The sequence below is a fragment of the Salvelinus alpinus genome, chromosome 10, assembly GCF_045679555.1.
Source record: "Salvelinus alpinus chromosome 10, SLU_Salpinus.1, whole genome shotgun sequence".
In the NCBI taxonomy this organism is placed as follows: Eukaryota; Metazoa; Chordata; class Actinopteri; order Salmoniformes; family Salmonidae; genus Salvelinus; species Salvelinus alpinus.
The window spans coordinates 62,431,756-62,454,377 of NC_092095.1; the positions used below are offsets into that span (position 1 = coordinate 62,431,756).

Consider the following 22,622-nt stretch of genomic DNA (forward strand, 5'->3'; position numbering starts at 1 on the left):
TCTCCAGTCTCTCTATCCAAATCTCTCTCCTCCTCTCACCACTCTCTCATCCTCCTCTCTCCACTCCCACTACCCTCCTCTCTCCACTCCCTATATCCTCCTTTCTCCACTCCCTCTCTCCTCTTCTCCCTCTATCATCCTCTCCCTCTATCCTCTCCACTCCCTTTATCCTCCCCACTCCCTTTATCCTCTCCACTCCCTCTATCCTCTCCACTCCCTCTATCCACTCCCACTATCCTCATCTCTCCACTCCCTCTACCCTCCTCTCTCCACTCCCTCTATCCTCCTCTCTCCACTCCCTCTATCCTCCTCTCTCCACTCCCTCTATCCTCCTCTCTCCACTCCCTCTATCCTCTCCACTCCCTCTATCCTCTCCACTCCCTCTATCCACGTCTCTCCAGTCTCTCTATCCAAATCTCTCTTCTCCTCTCACCACTCTCTCATCCTCCTCTCTCCACTCCCACTACCCTCCTCTCTCCACTCCTTCTATCCTCTCCACTCCCTCTATCCTCCCCTCTCCACTCCATCTATCCTCCCCTCTCCACTCCCTCTATCCTCTCCACTCCACTCTATCCTCCCCTCTCCACTCCCTCTCTCCTCCTCTCTCCACTCCCTCTCTCCTCCTCTCCCTCTATCATCCTCTCCCTCTATCCTCTCCACTCCCTCTATCCTCTCCACTCCCTCTATCCTCTCCACTCCCTCTATCCTCTCCACTCCCTCTATCCAAATCTCTCCACTCCCTCTATCGTCCTCTCTCCTCCTCTCACCACTCTCTCATCCTCCTCTCTCCACTCCCTCTATCCTCCTCTCTCCACTCCCTCTCTCCTCCTCTCACCACTCTCTCATCCTCCTCTCTCCACTCCCTCTCTCCTCCTCTCACCACTCTCTCATCCTCCTCTCTCCACTCCCTCTCTCCTCCTCTCTCCACTCCCTCTCTCCTCCTCTCTCCACTCCCTCTCTCCTCCTCTCTCCACTCCCTCTATCATCCACTCCACTCCCTCTATCATCCTCTCTCCTCTCCCTCTATCCTCCTCTCTCCTCTCCCTCTATCCTCCTCTCTCCACTCCCTATCCTCTCTCCACTCCCTCTATCCTCCTCTCTCCACTCTCTCATCCTCTCTCCAGTCCTGGAATCACAGGAATGTGAGGCATGAGGGTCTATTAGAGACCCACGACAAACTACCAATTAATCCCCTTCTCCCTCCTCCTCTGCTCACTCCCTCCTTTCCTCCCCTCATCCCCTCCCTTTCTCCAAATTGTGAATTGTCCCTCAGACCACAGCCGACCCCCGTGTTAGAACAGAACAGCAGGGAGAGGTTGGACTTCCAGCTGGAGAGGACAGAGAACCGTATTACATTCCTGCATCATATTACAAACGGAAGTTGAAGGTCATAAATCATCTTTCACTGTGATTTGAGTGTCACCGTTGACAACTTTGTGGAAATTCTTCAAGGTCGTTTCAAATGTTGCCTAATGGACAACGCTAATATTTCATCCCCTCTTCCCACAAGAAAACAACTAGAAATGACATGCTATTACCACCCCTAGTCCTGTGAAGGCAGACGTGGATGAAGTGGGGGTGGACGGCTGCTAGGATCTCTCCACACCTGCATTATTCAACACACTGACACACACACACCCTGCGGTGGGTTCGCTGGGCTGAGGAGCTAGGCGCCCCCGGGCAACACCTGGCTGCTTCATGCTATCATTGGAGGGAGGGAGATGTGGGGGGTGCAGCCAGCAGTACAATGACTGTGCCTGTTTGACGAGGCTGACCTTATCTGCCACAGGCATTTATCTCCAGCTCAACCCTGGCTGTGTGTGTTGTGGGGGGGATGCAGCTGTAGACAGTCATGTGTGTTTCATTTGGAATGGTTGTATGTGCCCACCTGTTTGAGTTCTGTACATGATGTGTGTAGTACTCACCTGCCATCTCCACTGATGCAGAATAGTGTTGTAATGGTGTGTTTGGTCATCTCTCCAGAATAGTGTTGTAACGGTGTGTTTGGTCATCTCTACAGAATAGTGTTGTAACGGTGTGTTTGGTCATCTCTCCAGAATAGTGTTGTAACGGTGTGTTTGGTCATCTCTACAGAATAGTGTTGTAACGGTGTGTTTGGTCATCTCTCCAGAATAGTGTTGTAACGGTGTGTTTGGTCATCTCTCCAGAATAGTGTTGTAACGGTGTGTTTGGTCATCTCTCCAGAATAGTGTTGTAACGGTGTGTTTGGTCATCTCTCCAGAATAGTGTTGTAACGGTGTGTTTGGTCATCTCTCCAGAATAGTGTTGTAACGGTGTGTTTGGTCATCTCTACAGAATAGTGTTGTAATGGTGTGTTTGGTCATCTCTACAGAATAGTGTTGTAATGGTGTGTTTGGTCATCTCTCCAGAATAGTGTTGTAACGGTGTGTTTGGTCATCTCTCCAGAATAGTGTTGTAACGGTGTGTTTGGTCATCTCTCCAGAATAGTGTTGTAACGGTGTGTTTGGTCATCTCTACAGAATAGTGTTGTAATGGTGTGTTTGGTCATCTCTCCAGAATAGTGTTGTAACGGTGTGTTTGGTCATCTCTCCAGAATAGTGTTGTAACGGTGTGTTTGGTCATCTCTCCAGAATAGTGTTGTAACGGTGTGTTTGGTCATCTCTCCAGAATAGTGTTGTAACGGTGTGTTTGGTCATCTCTCCAGAATAGTGTTGTAACGGTGTGTTTGGTCATCTCTCCAGAATAGTGTTGTAACGGTGTGTTTGGTCATCTCTCCAGAATAGTGTTGTAACGGTGTGTTTGGTCATCTCTCCAGAATAGTGTTGTAACGGTGTGTTTGGTCATCTCTCCAGAATAGTGTTGTAACGGTGTGTTTGGTCATCTCTCCAGAATAGTGTTGTAACGGTGTGTTTGGTCATCTCTACAGAATAGTGTTGTAACGGTGTGTTTGGTCATCTCTCCAGAATAGTGTTGTAACGGTGTGTTTGGTCATCTCTCCAGAATAGTGTTGTAACGGTGTGTTTGGTCATCTCTCCAGAATAGTGTTGTAACGGTGTGTTTGGTCATCTCTACAGAATAGTGTTGTAACGGTGTGTTTGGTCATCTCTACAGAATAGTGTTGTAATGGTGTGTTTGGTCATCTCTACAGAATAGTGTTGTAACGGTGTGTTTGGTCATCTCTCCAGAATAGTGTTGTAACGGTGTGTTTGGTCATCTCTCCAGAATAGTGTAACGGTGTGTTTGGTCATCTCTCCAGAATAGTGTAACGGTGTGTTTGGTCATCTCTCCAGAATAGTGTTGTAACGGTGTGTTTGGTCATCTCTCCAGAATAGTGTTGTAACGGTGTGTTTGGTCATCTCTACAGAATAGTGTTGTAACGGTGTGTTTGGTCATCTCTACAGAATAGTGTTGTAACGGTGTGTTTGGTCATCTACAGAATAGTGTTGTAACGGTGTGTTTGGTCATCTCTACAGAATAGTGTTGTAACGGTGTGTTTGGTCATCTCTTAACGGTGTGTTTGGTCATCTCTACAGAATAGTGTTGTAACGGTGTGTTTGGTCATCTCTACAGAATAGTGTTGTAACGGTGTGTTTGGTCATCTCTACAGAATAGTGTTGTAACGGTGTGTTTGGTCATCTCTCCAGAATAGTGTTGTAACGGTGTGTTTGGTCATCTCTCCAGAATAGTGTTGTAACGGTGTGTTTGGTCATCTCTACAGAATAGTGTTGTAACGGTGTGTTTGGTCATCTCTACAGAATAGTGTTGTAACGGTGTGTTTGGTCATCTCTACAGAATAGTGTTGTAACGGTGTGTTTGGTCATCTCTCCAGAATAGTGTTGTAACGGTGTGTTTGGTCATCTCTCCAGAATAGTGTTGTAACGGTGTGTTTGGTCATCTCTCCAGAATAGTGTTGTAACGGTGTGTTTGGTCATCTCTACAGAATAGTGTTGTAACGGTGTGTTTGGTCATCTCTCCAGAATAGTGTTGTAACGGTGTGTTTGGTCATCTCTACAGAATAGTGTTGTAACGGTGTGTTTGGTCATCTCTCCAGAATAGTGTTGTAACGGTGTGTTTGGTCATCTCTCCAGAATAGTGTTGTAACGGTGTGTTTGGTCATCTCTCCAGAATAGTGTTGTAACGGTGTGTTTGGTCATCTCTCCAGAATAGTGTTGTAACGGTGTGTTTGGTCATCTCTACAGAATAGTGTTGTAACGGTGTGTTTGGTCATCTCTCCAGAATAGTGTTGTAACGGTGTGTTTGGTCATCTCTCCAGAATAGTGTTGTAACGGTGTGTTTGGTCATCTCTCCAGAATAGTGTTGTAACGGTGTGTTTGGTCATCTCTACAGAATAGTGTTGTAACGGTGTGTTTGGTCATCTCTCCAGAATAGTGTTGTAACGGTGTGTTTGGTCATCTCTCCAGAATAGTGTTGTAACGGTGTGTTTGGTCATCTCTACAGAATAGTGTTGTAACGGTGTGTTTGGTCATCTCTACAGAATAGTGTTGTAACGGTGTGTTTGGTCATCTCTACAGAATAGTGTTGTAACGGTGTGTTTGGTCATCTCTACAGAATAGTGTTGTAACGGTGTGTTTGGTCATCTCTACAGAATAGTGTTGTAACGGTGTGTTTGGTCATCTCTCCAGAATAGTGTTGTAACGGTGTGTTTGGTCATCTCTACAGAATAGTGTTGTAACGGTGTGTTTGGTCATCTCTCCAGAATAGTGTTGTAACGGTGTGTTTGGTCATCTCTACAGAATAGTGTTGTAACGGTGTGTTTGGTCATCTCTACAGAATAGTGTTGTAACGGTGTGTTTGGTCATCTCTCCAGAATAGTGTTGTAACGGTGTGTTTGGTCATCTCTCCAGAATAGTGTTGTAACGGTGTGTTTGGTCATCTCTCCAGAATAGTGTTGTAACGGTGTGTTTGGTCATCTCTCCAGAATAGTGTTGTAACGGTGTGTTTGGTCATCTCTCCAGAATAGTGTTGTAACGGTGTGTTTGGTCATCTCTCCAGAATAGTGTTGTAACGGTGTGTTTGGTCATCTCTCCAGAATAGTGTTGTAACGGTGTGTTTGGTCATCTCTCCAGAATAGTGTTGTAACGGTGTGTTTGGTCATCTCTCCAGAATAGTGTTGTAACGGTGTGTGTGTGTGTGTGTGTGTGTGTGTGTGTGTGTGTGTGTGTGTGTGTGTGTGTGTGTGTGTGTGTGTGTGTGTGTGTGTGTGTGTGTGTGTGTGTGTGTGTGTGTGTGTGTTGCAGAGTCAGGTGAGGACCCAGCAGCCTATGACATCCTGGCCAACCCTCCAGGCCCAGGAGAGGAGGAGGAGGAGGACACGAGGCAAGGCTTTGAGTTTGAGTTCTCTGACCGACCCCTCCTGCCCTGCTACAACATTCAACTCTCCCTCTCACAGGGGTAAGTGTGTCATTATGAGCCCCACAAATAACATTTGTCCTTCCGGTTCTGACTATAGTTTTGAATAGGTTTCTGTCCTGCAGTAAGCAAAATAATGAGCTTTAGTCTGTCCACCTGTGACCGCCCATTATATTACAGTATTGTCACGGTTACCCAGCCCAGCTACATTATAACAGTGTTGTTGTTCTCACCAGTAGCCCTACACGTCACTGTATGTTGGGTTCCCTCCATCCGTCCCTCCTCTCCCCCGGTCCAGTGTGTTATTAAGCAGACGAGAGGAGGGATCATTATGATCAGGGTATCGATAAAGTCATTAGTCACACCGACCTGGCGGAGGGAGGAGGAGGGTCATTAGTCACACCGACCTGGCGGAGGGAGGAGGACGGGGGTGTCATTAGCCAGGGGGCTCGCCACAGGAGGAAATGATTTATGTGGAGGGAAGAAGGGAGACTAGTAGAAGCAGAGCTCTTTAATACTGTGGGTTGCTCTGATATGAGGGAGGACAAAAATGAGGGGGTTAGAGAGATGGAGAGGAACAGAGAGGGTGGGTAAAGAGAGACAGAGAGAGGAGGATGGATAGAGGATTTTAGAGAGAATGATGGGAGGATTGATAGGATGGTAGAGAGAGAGAAGGTGTGTTAGGATGGTAGAGAGAGAGAGGAGGTTTGATAGAAGGATGGTAGAGAGAGAGAGGAGGTTTGATAGAAGGATGGTAGAGAGAGAGAGGAGGTTTGATAGAAGGATGGTAGAGAGAGAGAGGAGGTTTGATAGAAGGATGGTAGAGAGAGAGAGGAGGTTTGATAGAAGGATGGTAGAGAGAGAGAAGGTTTGATAGGATGGTAGAGAAAGAGGATGGTAGAGAGAGAGGAGGTTTGGTAGAAGGATGGTAGAGAAAGAGAGGAGGTTTGGTAGAAGGATGGTAGAGAGAGAGAGGAGATTTGGTGGAAGGATGGTAGAGAAAGAGAGGAGGTTTGGTAGAAGGATGGTAGAGAAAGAGAGGAGGTTTGGTAGAAGGATGGTAGAGAAAGAGAGGAGGTTTGGTAGAAGGATGGTAGAGAAAGAGAGGAGGTTTGGTAGAAGGATGGTAGAGAAAGAGAGGAGGTTTGGTAGAAGGATGGTAGAGAGAGAGAGGAGGTTTGGTAGAAGGATGGTAGAGAAAGAGAGGAGGTTTGGTAGAAGGATGGTAGAGAGAGAGAGGAGGTTTGGTAGAAGGATGGTAGAGAGAGAGAGGAGGTTTGGTAGAAGGATGGTAGAGAAAGAGAGGAGGTTTGGTAGAAGGATGGTAGAGAGAGAGAGGAGGTTTGGTAGAAGGATGGTAGAGAGAGAGAGGAGGTTTGGTAGAAGGATGGTAGAGAGAGAGAGGAGGTTTGGTAGAAGGATGGTAGAGAAAGAGAGGAGATTTGGTAGAAGGATGGTAGAGAAAGAGAGGAGGTTTGGTAGAAGGATGGTAGAGAGAGAGAGGAGGTTTGGTAGAAGGATGGTAGAGAGAGAGAGGAGGTTTGGTAGAAGGATGGTAGAGAGAGAGAGGAGGTTTGGTAGAAGGATGGTAGAGAGAGAGAGGAGGTTTGGTAGAAGGATGGTAGAGAGAGAGAGGAGGTTTGGTAGAAGGATGGTAGAGAGAGAGAGGAGGTTTGGTAGAAGGATGGTAGAGAGAGAGAGGAGGTTTGGTAGAAGGATGGTAGAGAGAGAGAGGAGGTTTGGTAGAAGGATGGTAGAGAGAGAGGAGGTTTGTTAGAAGGATGGTAGAGAGAAATATAGAGGAGAAGATGGAGATTGACGCTACGCGGCACGGCAGGCTGCCGTTAGCCGGAGACGTTAGCTAGAGACGTGTGTGAATGCAGACAGCGCTAATTGCCTCCCACACCGTTTTCCTCCCGGCCTCGTCACTCATCCTCTCTTCCTCCCCACCCTCTCGTTCTCTCCGTCTTGGCTGCAGCGCACTGTTCTGTGTAATCTTCAGTCTGAGCACCGCTCCGCTCTCTCTCTCTCTCTCTCCATCTCTCAGTGGAGCTCCCCTCCCCCACTCTTTCTTTCTCTCTCGCTCTGCTCTCGTTCTCTCTCTCCTCTTGTCTCTCTCGGCTCGCTCTGCTCTTCTGGCTGATGCAGTATTAATGGATCTCCTGGGCTGTGAGGCCGGCCTGCGCTCTCTCTCTCACTCACACACACACACACACACACACACACACACACACACACACACACACACACACACACACACACACACACACACACAGACACACACACGGAGGCTCGGCAGCGCCTGCGTTTACACTCCTCTCCCCATTCAGCTGCTCCCCGGCCGCAGCGCTACACAGCTAACCATTTCAAGTGCTATCGATTGAACAGCGCCTGTTGTTCGTCACCTACCCTACCGTGTGTGTGTGTGTGTGTGTGTGTGTGTGTGTGTGTGTGTGTGTGTGTGTGTGTGTGTGTGTGTGTGTGTGTGTGTGTGTGTGTGTGAGGGGGGGTTACACACATCCATTCTCACATAAGGATTATTCACACACCAACTGAATTCACAGAGCGCCCCCAGAAAAGCCTTTGTGTTTATATGTGTGTGACAGATGTTGAAAACCCCAACCACGGTGCTACAGCCCATAATTACAGCAAGTGTTGAAAAGCTGGAGCCACTGGTGTCACATCACAAGTGTAGAGCCGTGCTAACCCGTTCCCTCTCTCTCCTCCTCTCTCTCCCTCTCCTTCTCTCTTCCCCCCTTCTCTCTCTTCCCCCCCTCAGTCCCAGAAACTGGCTGCTCCTATCAGACGTCCTGAAGAGACTCAGAATGTCCTCCAGGGCGTTCAGGGCAGCCTTCGCCCATCTGGAGGTAGCAACCATCGCCGAGGCAGAGTTCTACAAGCAGGCGTCACTGTCGCAGCTCTTCTCGTGCCCCGACGAGCTCGCCGCCTTCCTCCCCGACAGCAAGGAGCTGCTGGACCTGGTTGAGACCAGCTCGGAGCTGGCTGCGCTGCTCGGCTCCTCGCTAGAGTGTTTGGACAGCCGATGGGAGCCCAAAGGGGCCCGGGTCAAAGCTAAAGCCCGCTCGTGACCCTGAGATACACACACAGAGGGTGACTCAATAAGATCTACTTTCTCCTGAAGTGGACACTCCTTCACTAGTTCCCACAAATCTGGTGCAGTTATTTGGCTAGTGGTAGTTTTCCACCATATTTCTTATACCAGTCCTTTCCTTTCAAATCGGTGAAGGGAAGTGAACACTTTGGGAGGAAGGAGAGAGTATTGGGACGTAGCCAACACACACACATGCTCCATGTGTATCTAGTGTACCGTTCCCATGCCCTGTGAGGACTGGACGTTGAATACTGGACAATATCCCTTCAAAGAGGAAACAGACCCCAGCGCCACACAAACTGCATTTTTAAAATAAATATATTATATATGTATACATTAACAGCCAATTTTATTTGTTCTATATATATATATATATGTATATCCATACTGTATATCTGCTGCTTTGGTTGTCATGTTGTGGTCAGGTTGTCGGTTTTGACACTGTTTGGGTTGACTAGGCTAGTGAACAGGTCAGGAGCAATGTGAGTCGAATGTGGACCTCTGAGGTAAAGGTTATTGTTTGACTTTGGATCATGGCAGTGCACTTGATTTAAGCTTTACCGACCCATCGGACTTTGTCAGGTGCTTGATAGATATATATAGAGGTGAATTGTGACAAACATTATAGCACTCATGGCTCATCCCAAAGATTTGGGGATTTTTATTTTCGACATTGTGTCTAAAAACCTAGCTTTATTTGTCTCTTATTTATGACAATGAGGAATGAAGATGTTTGATGTGGGTTTTATGTAAAATATAAATGTAAGATACGACATGTTAATTGGAGAGTGAGATTCATGCTTGAACTTGTAAATAAGATGACCATTTCACTAACTGTTTTTCTGACTGGGGTGTTTGATTGATTTGTTTGTTTTGGCAATGTAAGTGTTTCAACTTTGTAATTAAATACACTATTATTTGTATTTATATTTTACAAAAAAGTTCATTTAAATAAATCGCAATAAAAGTTAACCTTTATCGTATTTTATTAATCTAAATCATTTCCATTTTTAGGTTTGTGAAATTCCGGTAATTTCCCCAAAATTCCCAGTTTTTCCAGAAATTCTGGTTGTAGGATTCCTCCCTTTTCCGGGACTCTTCCAACCAGGACTATGGAAAAACAGTTTGTCACCTATTTATTTGGTCTGAAAAATACTTTACTATTCACATTTGCCACTATGAATAACCTACCTCTCAATTTTGGATAATCTAGTCTAGAAATACAGCGCTCAGTTTTTTTCTCTTGCAGTCGGCTTGGTGGTTTGTGTGTGTATTGAATCGTGGTTTTAACTTGCCACGCTGGCTATCTCGCGCTCCGCTCCGCTCTCAGGGCACTATACTTTCCATCCTTGTTGGTCTTGTTTTAAGAGGAAGAGGATGCGACTTGTTGCCAGCAGGAATAGTTTGGTTCGAGTCAAAAGTAGGCTAACCCTTGTCCCAAGTATCCCAAACGCTAACATTTCCACTACGCCCTTCCCTTCACACACATCGTTCTCTGTAGTTAAGTAGAAAAGTCTGTCAGAATGTGGGGGGAAATAGGACCTATCCTATTATTCCGTGGTTGTTGTTGGCCTTGAAATAGCGAAATATGAATTATCTGTGTGGTGCTGCTAGTCATATCTCCTGGTTTGTGTTTGCGTAATATCCAGATCAGTGTTTTACAAAGCCAGGCAGACTAACAAACACCGTCAACAAGTTGGCACAATCTTCCCCTGCATAGCAGCGCCTGATTATCCGCAGGAAAGAGTGTTTGCGCCAGATGCATGTTGTTTAATCTGTTGTCCTTTTCTAGCTCATCAAAATAAACCTTTGCTCTGACGCTTGTAGGTCTTGTTGATTTACCTCCGGTGTTTTATGTCCTAAGTATAAGGATATGAAAGTATCCCCTAGGCAACACACGTTTCCCCCGTCATATTTGATTTAATTTCCAAAAATAATGACTATCCTATGTATAGGCCAACTTTATTCGTGTGCTAGCATGGTCCGATAAAATATGCCTATTTGAAATGTTGGCTAGCGGCTATATCCAAAATCAGCCATCAATATTAGAAATAATCCAACCGTTTTTTGATGTAGGCTAACATTATCAATTAAGCAAACCGGTAACGTTTTCTCTTCTGCCACACCAATTAGCGAGGTTTGGCTAGATTTTCCCACTCCTTGTCTTTTTTGGGGTGAAACGTGTGTAGGCTACTTAATAAAAAAAACTATAAATTACATTAGTGGGGTAATTATTTCCTTCCCGTCCTCAGATTGGTGCTACCACGTGGGCTAATCCCCCGTTTATCTATTCGCTGTGACATTGGAGGCTCTGGAGCGCGGAGGGGCGTGTAGAGAAGGGAGAGTGAGGGGGAGAGAGATAAAGGAAGCCTTGGCGGCAGTGCCCGGGCGCATCTGTTGAGAGGCGAAGGGAGGGGGACCTGCACGCTCTCTACATATTTTTTTTACTGCTGTCATAAAGACGTGCGCGCGCACACATTCTCGAACCTAGGCGTATATACAGTATTTATGTGCATGTGTCTGTCAAGAGGGAGGTCGGGCTGTGTGAGTAAAGTGCTTGTAGGGGATACGCGCAGATTTCTAATTTGGGCAGGAAGAGGGGGAAAAAAACTTTCAGGTGGATTAAATAACCTCGAAACTAATCAATTCAGCGGAGGCCTTTCAGGACGCTACGCAATGCGGTGCCTAAGCACTAGGCCAACAGAGAGAGCGGGAGTACGAAGCGGGGCTAAGGTGTTTGCAATCAATCTCAGACTAAAGCGGGGGAGGGAGCCTCACTGAAAGGATCGCATTATTCTGCTCTACAAAGGAAATCGGAGAGTGCCGTCTCTAGGGGCCCTTGGCTGCATATTATGAGAGAGAGAAGCAGAAAGAGAGGGATTCTGAGGTGTAGTGTGAATTGTGTGTGTGTGTGTGTGGGGGGGGGGGGGGGGGGGTCTTGTCTCACACCCCTAGTGTGCATCTCCATGATTTAGCTGCCAGATACTAAACTGACATTAATACCATACATGGCTTAACCTATAGAATGATATCCAATACACAAATTGACCTCTGGAAGTCTAGAATCTTTATGACTTACCAATTGGTATTCACACACTCTTCCACACACATTGTCGGACACAGAGGGTAGGCTAGGGTGTGAGACAGAAGGCTTTGCGTATGCCTACGTACACACACACATCGCTGCTCTCTCTGGTAGGTAACAGCTACCATCTGCTCCCCCTAACAGACACGAGAACGGGAGAGGACGGGATGGGAGAGGTCTAGAGGAGTGGACAGGAGAGAATGGGATGGGAGAGGTCTAGAGGAGTGGACAGGAGAGAATGGGATGGGAGAGGTCTAGAGGAGTGGACAGGAGAGAATGGGATGGGAGAGGTCTAGAGGAGTGGACAGGAGAGGACGGGATGGGAGAGGTCTAGAGGAGTGGACAGGAGAGGACGGGATGGGAGAGGTCTAGAGGAGTGGACAGGAGAGGACGGGGTGGGAGAGGTCTAGAGGAGTGGACAGGAGAGAATGGGATGGGAGAGGTCTAGAGGAGTGGACAGGAGAGAATGGGATGGGAGAGGTCTAGAGGAGTGGACAGGAGAGGACGGGATGGGAGAGGTCTAGAGGAGTGGACAGGAGAGGACGGGATGGGAGAGGTCTAGAGGAGTGGACAGGAGAGGACGGGATGGGAGAGGTCTAGAGGAGTGGACAGGAGAGAATGGGATGGGAGAGGTCTAGAGGAGAGGACGGGATGGGAGAGGTCTAGAGGAGTGGACGGGAGAGGACGGGATGGGAGAGGTCTAGAGGAGTGGACAGGAGAGAATGGGATGGGAGAGGATCGGAGGGAAGAGGTGCGAGAAAACTAAGGAAACTTCAGGATCTGTGCCTGTTCTGTTGAAGCCTCCAAAGACTAGGCCAACGCAGATTCAACAGGGGCAGTGTGTGATGAAAAGCCTACCTTAATTAAATGTGTTGGTGGCAGTAGTCATTTGGATTGATTTGAATTAATTCGACAGGTATTTTTAATTAAAGAAAGGCTTAAGGCCTTAGTGATGACTCATCCTTCCACCTACCCTAGCACCAGTCAGCCCCATCAATAGGCCACGCTAGGCTCTGTGCTTATTCGCTATTATAACCTTGTAATAATGTTATTATCAATGGACCATTACCCTAATCCCAGTGACCTTCTGACCTCTGTCAGTCATCACAAGCCCCTTAATGCATTCAGGACCAGTCTTCCCCTCTACATCCCTCTCTTTAATTTACTCAATTCAATTTAGTGGACTTTATTGTCATGGCAAGTTAAATTACTTACATTGTCAAAGTACCCATATAACAACCATGGTAGGACTAACAGTAGTAATAGTAGTAGTGGTGGTGGTGGCAGTAGAGGTAATGATATGCGAGTAAGGGTTCTCTCTCACACACTCGTGATCTCTCACTCACTAACTCATTCTGTCTTTCTCTCCCGCTCCCTCATCCATCTCTTTAGCTCCCTCTTTGTCCCCCTTTCTTTCACTGCCCCCCCCCCCCCCCCCCCATACCATCTCTCCTTACCTCTCTCTTCAGAAGCTGTGTTCTAACCAAGGTTATCTTATCTTAATCTACTGATCGTCTACCAATAGGGTGTTCTATGTGAATAGGACAAGGTCAGTAAAGGTCTTTTTTTGAGAGCTGCGTTGGACAGCCATACTGATATGAATGACTGTACAGCAGCAGCGATTTACAGGCACCTCAGAAACAACAGCGTTTATAGGAAAGTTAGCGCAGGCATCTCTTTCCGTCTTCAAGATAACGCTGGCTCGGCTTCCTCTGTGCTCAAAAACAATCAGAAACGCGGCAGATCGAGGGGGAAATGGAAAGAGGGCCGGAGGGGGAGTTGTGATAATGCGAGTGCCAGCACTGAATACACAGCGCCACCACCCGCTCTCTCCTCTTCGCTTGCTCCGACTGTGTGTGTGTGTGTGTGTGTGTGTGTGTGTGTGTGTGTGTGTGTGTGTGTGTGTGTGTGTGTGTGTGTGTGTGTGTGTGTGTGTGCTTGCATTTACATGCGTTTGAGCGAATAAAAGCAGAGCCTTGGACTGATTCAACTGCTGCAGAATGGAACAAAGATCGGCTACAGCAACTTGAAAGTACTGTAGTTGCGAAAGATGGTCGCTTCACTTTAACTCCTGCCTAAAGCTAAGCAATAATGGGTTTGGTCATTTGAAAAGGTTTCTTTTGTTTGCTGTGATAAATTGATAGATTGTGATATCATTTATTGGAAGGCCAATGAATGTACACCTGGGTCCTCTGCACACCTACATGTACAGTGGCTTGAAAAAGTATTCACCGCCCTTGATATTTTTCCTATTTCGTACAACCTGGAATTAAAATAGATTTTTGGGGAGTTTGTATCATTTGATTTACACAACATGCCTACCACTCTGAAGATGCAAAATATTTTTTGTGAAACAAACAAGAAATAAGACAAAAAAACTGAACTTGAGCGTGCATAACTATTCACCCCCCACAAAGTCAATACTTTATAGAGCCACCTTTTGCAGCAAATAGAGCTGCAAGTCTCTTGGCATATGTACCTATAATCTTGGCACATCTAGCCACTGGGATTTTTGCTCATTCTTCAAGGCAAAACTGCTTCAGCTCCTTCAAGTTGGATGGGTTCTGCTGGTGAAGAGCAATCTTTAAGTCATACCACAGATTCTCAATTGGATTCAGGTCTGGGCTTTGACTAGACCATTCCAAGACATTTAAATGTTTCCCCTTATACCACTCAAGTGTTGCTTTAGCAGTATGCTTACGGTCATTGTCCTGATGGAAGCATGCCACCGCCAATCTTCACTGTGGGGATGGTGTTCTCAGGGTGATGAGAGGTGTTGGGTTTGCGCCATTCATTGCGTTTTTCTTGATGGCCAAAAAGCTCAATTTTAGTCTCATCTGACCAGAGTACCTTCTTCCATATGTTTGGGGAGTCTCCCACATGCGTTTTGGCAAACACCAAACGTGTTTGATAATTTTTTACTTTAAGCAATGGCTTTTTTCTGGCCACTCTTCCGTAAAGCCCAGCTCTGTGGAGTGTACGGCTTAAAGTGGTCCTATGGACAGATACTCCCAATCTCTGCTGTGGAGCTTTGCAGCTCCTTCAGGGTTATCTTTGGTCTCTTTGTTACCTCTCTGATTAACAAAATAGGAAAAATGCCAAGGGGGATGAATACTTTTGCAAGGCACTGTAGTATTAGCCCACTGAGCTAAAGCCTAGGTAGGGGAGCAAACACAATTATTCAGTTCTCACGCAAGGTTGGGCTACTCATCACTCGAGCATAGTACACCGAACAACCTCCGCTTCTCACTCACTCACACACACACACACACCCTCCAGCTCTGACCTCTCTTTGGAAGAGAAAGTGGTTACAAATTACTAAACACTGCATTTCTCAGAGGTCATATGACAGCAGAGCGGGTCATATGCTGAGTAGGCAAACAGTCCTCCTCCACCTCCTGTCCCAGCTAGCACATAACGTTCTGAGAACCATATGTTTCTTAGAGCTAGGTGAGAGCGTGGTTGTCCCATGGTTATTTTGAATACAACCTTCCCACAACTTTCTGGGAACGGTGCAGGATAGTTGCTTGGCTTTGGAACTGTCACGATCGTGTGGAGGAGAGACGGACCAAAACGCAGCATGTGGAAAATAAGCCATCTTCCTTTTATTATAGAAGAAGGCAAAACGACACAAAACACTTACAAACTAACAAAACAAATAAACGACCGTGAAGCTAATAAACGTAGTGCACACACACATGCTACAAACGTTCAGACATAGACAATTCCCCACAACAAACTAAAGCCTATGGCTACCCTAAATATGGCTCCCAATCAGAGACAACAGAAACCAGCTGTCTCTAATTGGGAACCCATTCAGGCAACCATAGACTTTCCTAGACAACTATACCCAACATAGACACAGCTAGACAACTATACTAAACATAAACCCAACTACTCTAAATAAACCCCCTAAACCTTACAATCACCCTGGACACTACAAAAACCCACATAAATACCCATGTCACACCCTGACCTAACTAAAAATAATAAAGAAAACAAAGAATACTAAGGCCAGGGCGTGACATAGCCCCCCCCTTAAGGTGCGAACTCCGGGCGCACCAGCACAAAGTCTAGGGGAGGGTCTGGGTGGGCATCTGACCACGGTGGTGGCTCAGGCTCAGGGCGAGGTCCCCACCCCACCATAGTCAATCCCCGCTTCTTTATCCCCCTCACAATGCCCACCCTCCAAATAACCCCACCTAAATTAAGGGGCATCATCAGGATAAGGAGCAGCACCGGAATGAGGGGCAACACCGGAATGAGGGGCAACACCAGAATGAGGGGCAACACCAGAATGAGGGACAACACCAGAATGAGGGACAACACCAGAATGACTGGCGGATCCTGGCTGGCTGGCTCTGGACGCTCTTGGCTGGTTGACGGCTCTGGACGGTCATGGCTGGCTGACGGCTCTGGACGGTCATGGCTCGCTGACGGCTCTGGACGGTCATGGCTCGCTGACGGCTCTGGACGGTCATGGCTCGCTGACGGCTCTGGACGGTCATGGCTCGCTGACGGCTCTGGACGGTCATGGCTGGCTGAAGGCTCTGGCTGATCCGGTCTGGCGGAAGGCTCTGGCTGATCCGGTCTGGCGGAAGGCTCTGGCTGATCCGGTCTGGCGGAAGGCTCTGGCTGATCCGGTCTGGCGGAAGGCTCTGGCTGATCCGGTCTGGCAGAAGGCTCTGGCTGATCCGGTCTGGCGGAAGGCTCTGGCTGATCCGGTCTGGCGGAAGGCTCTAGCGGCTCCTGTCTGGCGGACGGCTCTAGCGGCTCCTGTCTGGCGGACGGCTCTGTAGGCTCATGGCAGACGGGCGGCTTTGCAGGCTCATGGCAGACGGGCGGCTTTGCAGGCTCATGGCAGACGGACAGTTCAGACGGCGTATGGCAGACGGGCAGTTCAGGCGCCGCTGGGCAGACGGGCAGTTCAGGCGCCGCTGGGCAGACGGGCAGTTCAGGCGCCGCTGGGCAGACGGGCAGTTCAGGCGCCGCTGGGCAGACGGGCAGTTCAGGCGCCGCTGGGCAGACGGCAGACTCTGGCCGGCTGAGACGCACTATAGGCCTGGTGCGTGGTACCGGAACTGGAGGTACCGGGCTAAGGACACGCACCTTCAGGCTAGTGCGGGGAACAACAACAGGGCACACTGGACTCTCGTGGCGCACTCTAGGCCTGGTGCGTGGTACCGGAACTGGAGGTACCGGGCTGAGGGCACGCACCTCAGGGCGAGTGCGGGGAGAAGGAACAGTGCGTACAGGGCTCTGGAGACGCACAGGAGGCTTGGTGCGTGGTGCCGGAACTGGAGGCACTGGGCTGGAGACACGCACCATAGGGAGAGTGCGTGGAGGAGGAACAGGGCTCTGAAAACGCACTGGAAGCCTGGTGCGTGGTGTAGGCACTGGTGGTACTAGGCTGGGGCGGGGAGGTGGCGCCGGAAATACCGGACCGTGCAGGCGTACTGGCTCCCTTGAGCACCGAGCCTGCCCAACCTTACCTGGTTGAATGCTCCCCGTCGCCCGACCAGTGCGGGGAGGTGGAATAACCCGCACCGGTCTATGTAGGCGAACCGGGGACACCATGCGTAAGGCTGGTGCCATGTAAGCCGGCCCAAGAAGACGTACTGGTGGCCAAATATGTAGGGCCGGCTTCATGACATTTGGCTCAATGCCCAATCTAGCCCTACCAGTGCGGGGAGGTGGAATAACCCGCACTGGGCTATGCACCCGTACAGGAGACACCGTGCGCTCTACTGCATAACACGGCGTCTGCCCGTACTCCCGCTCTCCACGGTTAGCCTGGGAAGTGGGCGCAGGTCTCCTACCTGCCCTTGGCCCACTACCTCTTAGCCCCCCCCCCAAGAAATTTTTGGGTAGTACTCACGGGCTTCTCAGGCTTCCAGCCACGTCTCCTTGCTGCCTCCTCATATCTCCGCCTCTCTGCCTTCGCTGCCTCCAGCTCAGCTTTGGGGCGGTTATATTCTCCTGGTATTTCCCGGTCCAGAATTTCCTCCCAATTCCAATAGTCCAGTGTAGGTGGGTCCTGTTGTTGTTGCACACGCTGCTTGATCCGATGATGGTGGGGAATTCTGTCACGATCGTGTGGAGGAGAGACGGACCAAAACGCAGCATGTGGAAAATAAGCCATCTTCCTTTTATTATAGAAGAAGGCAAAACGACACAAAACACTTACAAACTAACAAAACAAATAAACGACCGTGAAGCTAATAAACGTAGTGCACACACACATGCTACAAACGTTCAGACATAGACAATTCCCCACAACAAACTAAAGCCTATGGCTACCCTAAATATGGCTCCCAATCAGAGACAACAGAAACCAGCTGTCTCTAATTGGGAACCCATTCAGGCAACCATAGACTTTCCTAGACAACTATACCCAACATAGACACAGCTAGACAACTATACTAAACATAAACCCAACTACTCTAAATAAACCCCCTAAACCTTACAATCACCCTGGACACTACAAAAACCCACATAAATACCCATGTCACACCCTGACCTAACTAAAAATAATAAAGAAAACAAAGAATACTAAGGCCAGGGCGTGACAGGAACACTCTCAGCACATTTAAGGAACTTGACAAAATAATGTATTTTATTGGTATTTCATTACTTTAACAGAGTGTTTCCTAAAAATGTAAACCTGGTTAAATGTAATACATTTTTTGGTTATGTTCAAGGAACTTTCTCCAACTGGTTTGACATTGGGAATAGTTCAGAGAACGTTAAGAAACAACGTTCTTCTGTGGGATTTTCCTCATGGTTCTATTTAACGTCATGTTCTCAGAACATTATGAAAACATTCCATAAAACCACAAGAAAACATTAGTAACGTTCAAAGAATCAAAGAATGTTATTTAAAAATGTATACTTTTGGTTCTCAGTGTCAACAAAACTCTATCCTCTACCTTGTTAATTGTGTTCACCTGGTCTTAATGAGTGCTTGTTTCCTTTAAAATGTTGTCTGTTTGAATAGACTAAAATTAACATGCCAAAACATGGCATGCTAGCTGCCTCCTGGTGGCGTAGTGAACTAATTCCATGGTTAGAGAACAGAAGATCATAGGTTTGAATCTCACTGATGCCGTGCCACAATAAAAAAAGAAATGCGTTTGCATGGTTAATGCCTAAGCAAATATATTAACCATGTGTCCTATCTGTTCAAAAAGGTAACCTAAACTAGCAGAGTTATTGCTGAAACATTCACTGAACGTTTTAAGGAAGTTATACAAAGATCTCCAAATATCCAATATATTCTGTTTCAGACTGTAAATAAAACCTCCCAGGAAAATGTTCAGGGGACCATAGTAAAACATTCCCAGAACAGGCTAAATGTCCAGGGGACCATAGTAAAACATTCCCAGAACAGGCTAAATGTCCAGGGGACCATAGTAAAACATTCCCAGAACAGGCTAAATGTCCAGGGGACCATAGTAAAACATTCCCAGAACAGGCTAAATGTCCAGGGGACCATAGTAAAACATTCCCAGAACAGGCTAAATGTCCAGGGGACCATAGTAAAACATTCCCAGAACAGGCTAAATGTCCAGGGGACCATAGTAAATCATTCCCAGAACAGGCTAAATGTCCAGGGGACCATAGTAAAACATTCCCAGAACAGGCTAAATGTCCAGGGGACCATAGTAAATCATTCCCAGAACAGGCTAAATGTCCAGGGGACCATAGTAAAACATTCCCAGAACAGGCTAAATGTCCAGGGGACCATAGTAAAACATTCCCAGAACAGGCTAAATGTCCAGGGGACCATAGTAAAACATTCCCAGAACAGGCTAAATGTCCAGGGGACCATAGTAAAACATTCCCAGAACAGGCTAAATGTCCAGGGGACCATAGTAAAACATTCCCAGAACAGGCTAAATGTTCAGGGGACCATAGTAAAACATTCCCAGAACAGGCTAAATGTCCAGGGGACCATAGTAAAACATTCCCAGAACAGGCTAAATGTCCAGGGGACCATAGTAAAACATTCCCAGAACAGGCTAAATGTCCAGGGGACCATAGTAAAACATTCCCAGAACAGGCTAAATGTCCAGGGGACCATAGTAAAACATTCCCAGAACAGGCTAAATGTCCAGGGGACCATAGTAAAACATTCCCAGAACAGGCTAAATGTCCAGGGGACCATAGTAAAACATTCCCAGAACAGGCTAAATGTCCAGGGGACCATAGTAAAACATTCCCAGAATAGGCTAAATGTCCAGGGGACCATAGTAAAACATTCCCAGAACAAGCGAAATGTACACTTCCGTTCTCGGAATGTTTAAAACGTTCAATTTTACTGGTTTCATTCCCAGAACCAACAGGTAACCAAAAACGTATGTTCTCACAACTTCCAAGGAACCAAATGTGCTAGCTGGAGTGTCATCAACTCAAAGGAGATATGGGAGGATGTCACAGCTTAGCCTATTAGTCTCCTGAAGAGCTTCTATACAACTTTGTTTTTTCCCTGGCCGCTGCTTTCAGAAGATCCCTTCCCTCCCCCTCATTTTCCAATCTGCCCGTGACTGCATGTCTTGCTGCGGAAGCAGAGGCCGGGAGTGGAGTTCTTTGGGGGAGGAGTGTAATTCCTGAGCTTTAGACTCATACAGACCATTCTCTCGACACGGACTTACACGTTAGTCATTTAGCAGCTGCTCTTATCCAGAGCGACTTAAGTGTGTTCAGCTAAGGTAAGGGAGCTACCTAGTAAAAGCGTGCGCGACAAGAGAGCCTAAAAAACTATTCAATGCTTCCTATAATTCAGCATCAGTGCAAAGTACATAGAGTCTGTGGTGTGTGTGTGTGCGTGCGTGTGTGTGTGCAGACAGGCGCATTGCCGCGAATGTTCAATTGTATCCAATTACAGCACATGCGGCGATACGGAAGGAATAACTCTTTATTTGTGACAGCTAGATGTGATTATTCCATACGCAACGCCTCGCTAATTCTGAGTGAAAAACATCGTTCTTTGTAGGAAAATCTCTCCAATGAGGGATATCTGAGGATGTATCTCTCAATAAGGGCTTAGCCTCTATCTCTCTCTCGCGCTTTCTTTCTGTCCCTCCCCTCCTCCTACCTCCTGTCTTACCCCCCACCTCCCATCTCCCCCCCCCTCTCTCTCTCTCTCTCTCTCTAACAGCCTGTCAGTCAGCAGCAGCTGTAGGGTCTGTCAAGGTGTCCGCTGACGGCCCTGTGTCTGAGGCAGCCGCAGCCTCTGCATCAAAAAGACAGCCGTGTGTGTGCCAAAGGTGAATAGGCTTCTGCTGGATCATCCCATCTTTCTCTCTCTCTCTCTCTCTTTCTGGGTGTGATGGTGATGTGTCCTCTATGTCTGATGGTGGAGTGTGTGTGTGTGTGATGGCTGTGCGGTAGCGTGGGGAGCTGCAGTTTGATGATATTAAATATTAAAAGGCTCCCATGAATAATGGAGTCTGACAGCTCGTCCCCAGTGTCTGCCTGGCTCTGCTGCCACACACACACACACACGGATGAGTGTGCGCTGTTCTACAAAGGCCACTCCCTGGTCTTTCTCTTTCTCTCCCTTTGTCCTGCTCTCTCTTCCTCTCTCTGTTATTGCTCCTGTCTTTTCTCCATCCATTCTCTGTTCCGTCCCCTCTCCAGAGACCATCCGTACCTCTCAACCCCCTGTTCCCTCAGGGGGTCCCTGTGGGTCCCTGAGGGACCCACCTGTTTGCTCAGCGAGGAGGGAGATGAACCTGTGGACTATTAGACCCAACGAGATCCACTGCTCTCTGGACTTAGTCCCCTTCCCCTCACTCTCTCATTTTTTTTTTAAATGGCTGAAATGTCAAACTAGTACTGTATTTGTTATTTTTGAGTCTGGTCAGGGGAGGGTGAGCAGCCCGTCTGTGTCAACCTCTCACACACCAACTCACACACCAACTCACACACACACACACACACACACACACACACACACACACACACACACACACACACACACACACACACACACACACACACACACACACACACACACACACACACACACACACACACACACACACACACACACACACAAACACTCGCCTTATCTGTTCACTGTCACCTCACTGAGTGTGTGTGTTTCCAACCGTTGTCTGTACCATGTGAGAAAACACACACACAAACATTTAGAAACACACAAATGTAAAATACACCCAGGTAGTCTCATAACACATTCTCTCTGCTATCAGTCCTCATCTATTGGTTGAGCTCTGCTATCAGTCCTCATCTGTTGGTTGAGCTCTGCTATCAGTCCTCATCTATTGGTTGAGCTCTGCAATCAGTCCTCATCTATTGTTTGAGCTCTGCAATCAGTCCTCATCTATTGGTTGAGCTCTGCTATCAGTCCTCATCTATTGGTTGAGCTCTGCTATCAGTCCTCATCTATTGGTTGAGCTCTGCTATCAGTCTTCATTACTCTGTCAACATCTTAACAAGAACCAAAGTGCTACGCGCTCAAGTATGACAGGTCGTGAACAATGTGAGAAAAATGAAAGGTTTTCTATTTACAACAAATATACAGTCAAATTCTAAATGTTCCTTTATATAAACCTTGGTCTAACTAGCATAATGTGAAGGATGGGTCTCTGTTAGAGGTGTAGATGGTTGGCAGTAACTACCTTCGCCAGTTTGAGATGTAGGTTATGGATGATAAAACATGGACGGTGAGAAGAGAAAGAGAGCGAGTTAAAGAGAGGGAGGTAAAGAAAGAGACAGTTAAATTAGGCAGATTCATATGTTGCTGAGGAGGAAAGGACGAGGATTAGACCTTCCAGATACACAAACTTCAGCTCTCTCTCCCTCTCTCTCCTCTTCCTCTTCTCCGCATAATCTGATTCCACAGCCACGCCGCCAGGGTAATCTCTCAGAGACAATTTCCCAGCAGCCCCCTCTCCTTTTCCTCCACCCGCCCCCCCTCTCTTTTCTCAGAGAAAGAGAGAGCCAGGCTGCATAACAAAGTGCTGTGTTTACCAGGCTGCCTGCTTATCAGAGGATCTCTGGGCAGAAAGAAACCATGATATTAGACTGGCTGCACACGGAGAGGGT

At 47.5% G+C, this 22,622-nt stretch overlaps 1 protein-coding gene and 1 long non-coding RNA gene across 6 annotated transcripts in view; both read left to right on the forward strand.

Annotated features, from left to right (window-relative positions):
- The window catches only part of bcor (BCL6 corepressor), an 84,462-nt gene extending 75,026 nt beyond the window's left edge, over positions 1–9,436 (forward strand). For all 5 annotated transcript variants that reach the window (XM_071330319.1, XM_071330320.1, XM_071330322.1 and 2 more), the window contains 2 exons: positions 5,241–5,394; positions 8,132–9,436. In XM_071330319.1, the coding sequence (XP_071186420.1) occupies positions 5,241–5,394; positions 8,132–8,441 (464 nt within the window). In that variant the 3' untranslated portion in view covers positions 8,442–9,436. The remainder of the gene's footprint in view (positions 1–5,240; positions 5,395–8,131) is intronic.
- Positions 9,437–20,023: 10,587 nt separating this feature from the next.
- Positions 20,024–21,383, forward strand: LOC139531382 (uncharacterized). The gene is made up of 3 exons (XR_011666354.1): positions 20,024–20,260; positions 20,710–20,818; positions 21,192–21,383. It is a non-coding gene; the product is annotated as an uncharacterized lncRNA (long non-coding RNA).
- The last annotated feature ends 1,239 nt before the right edge of the window (positions 21,384–22,622 follow it).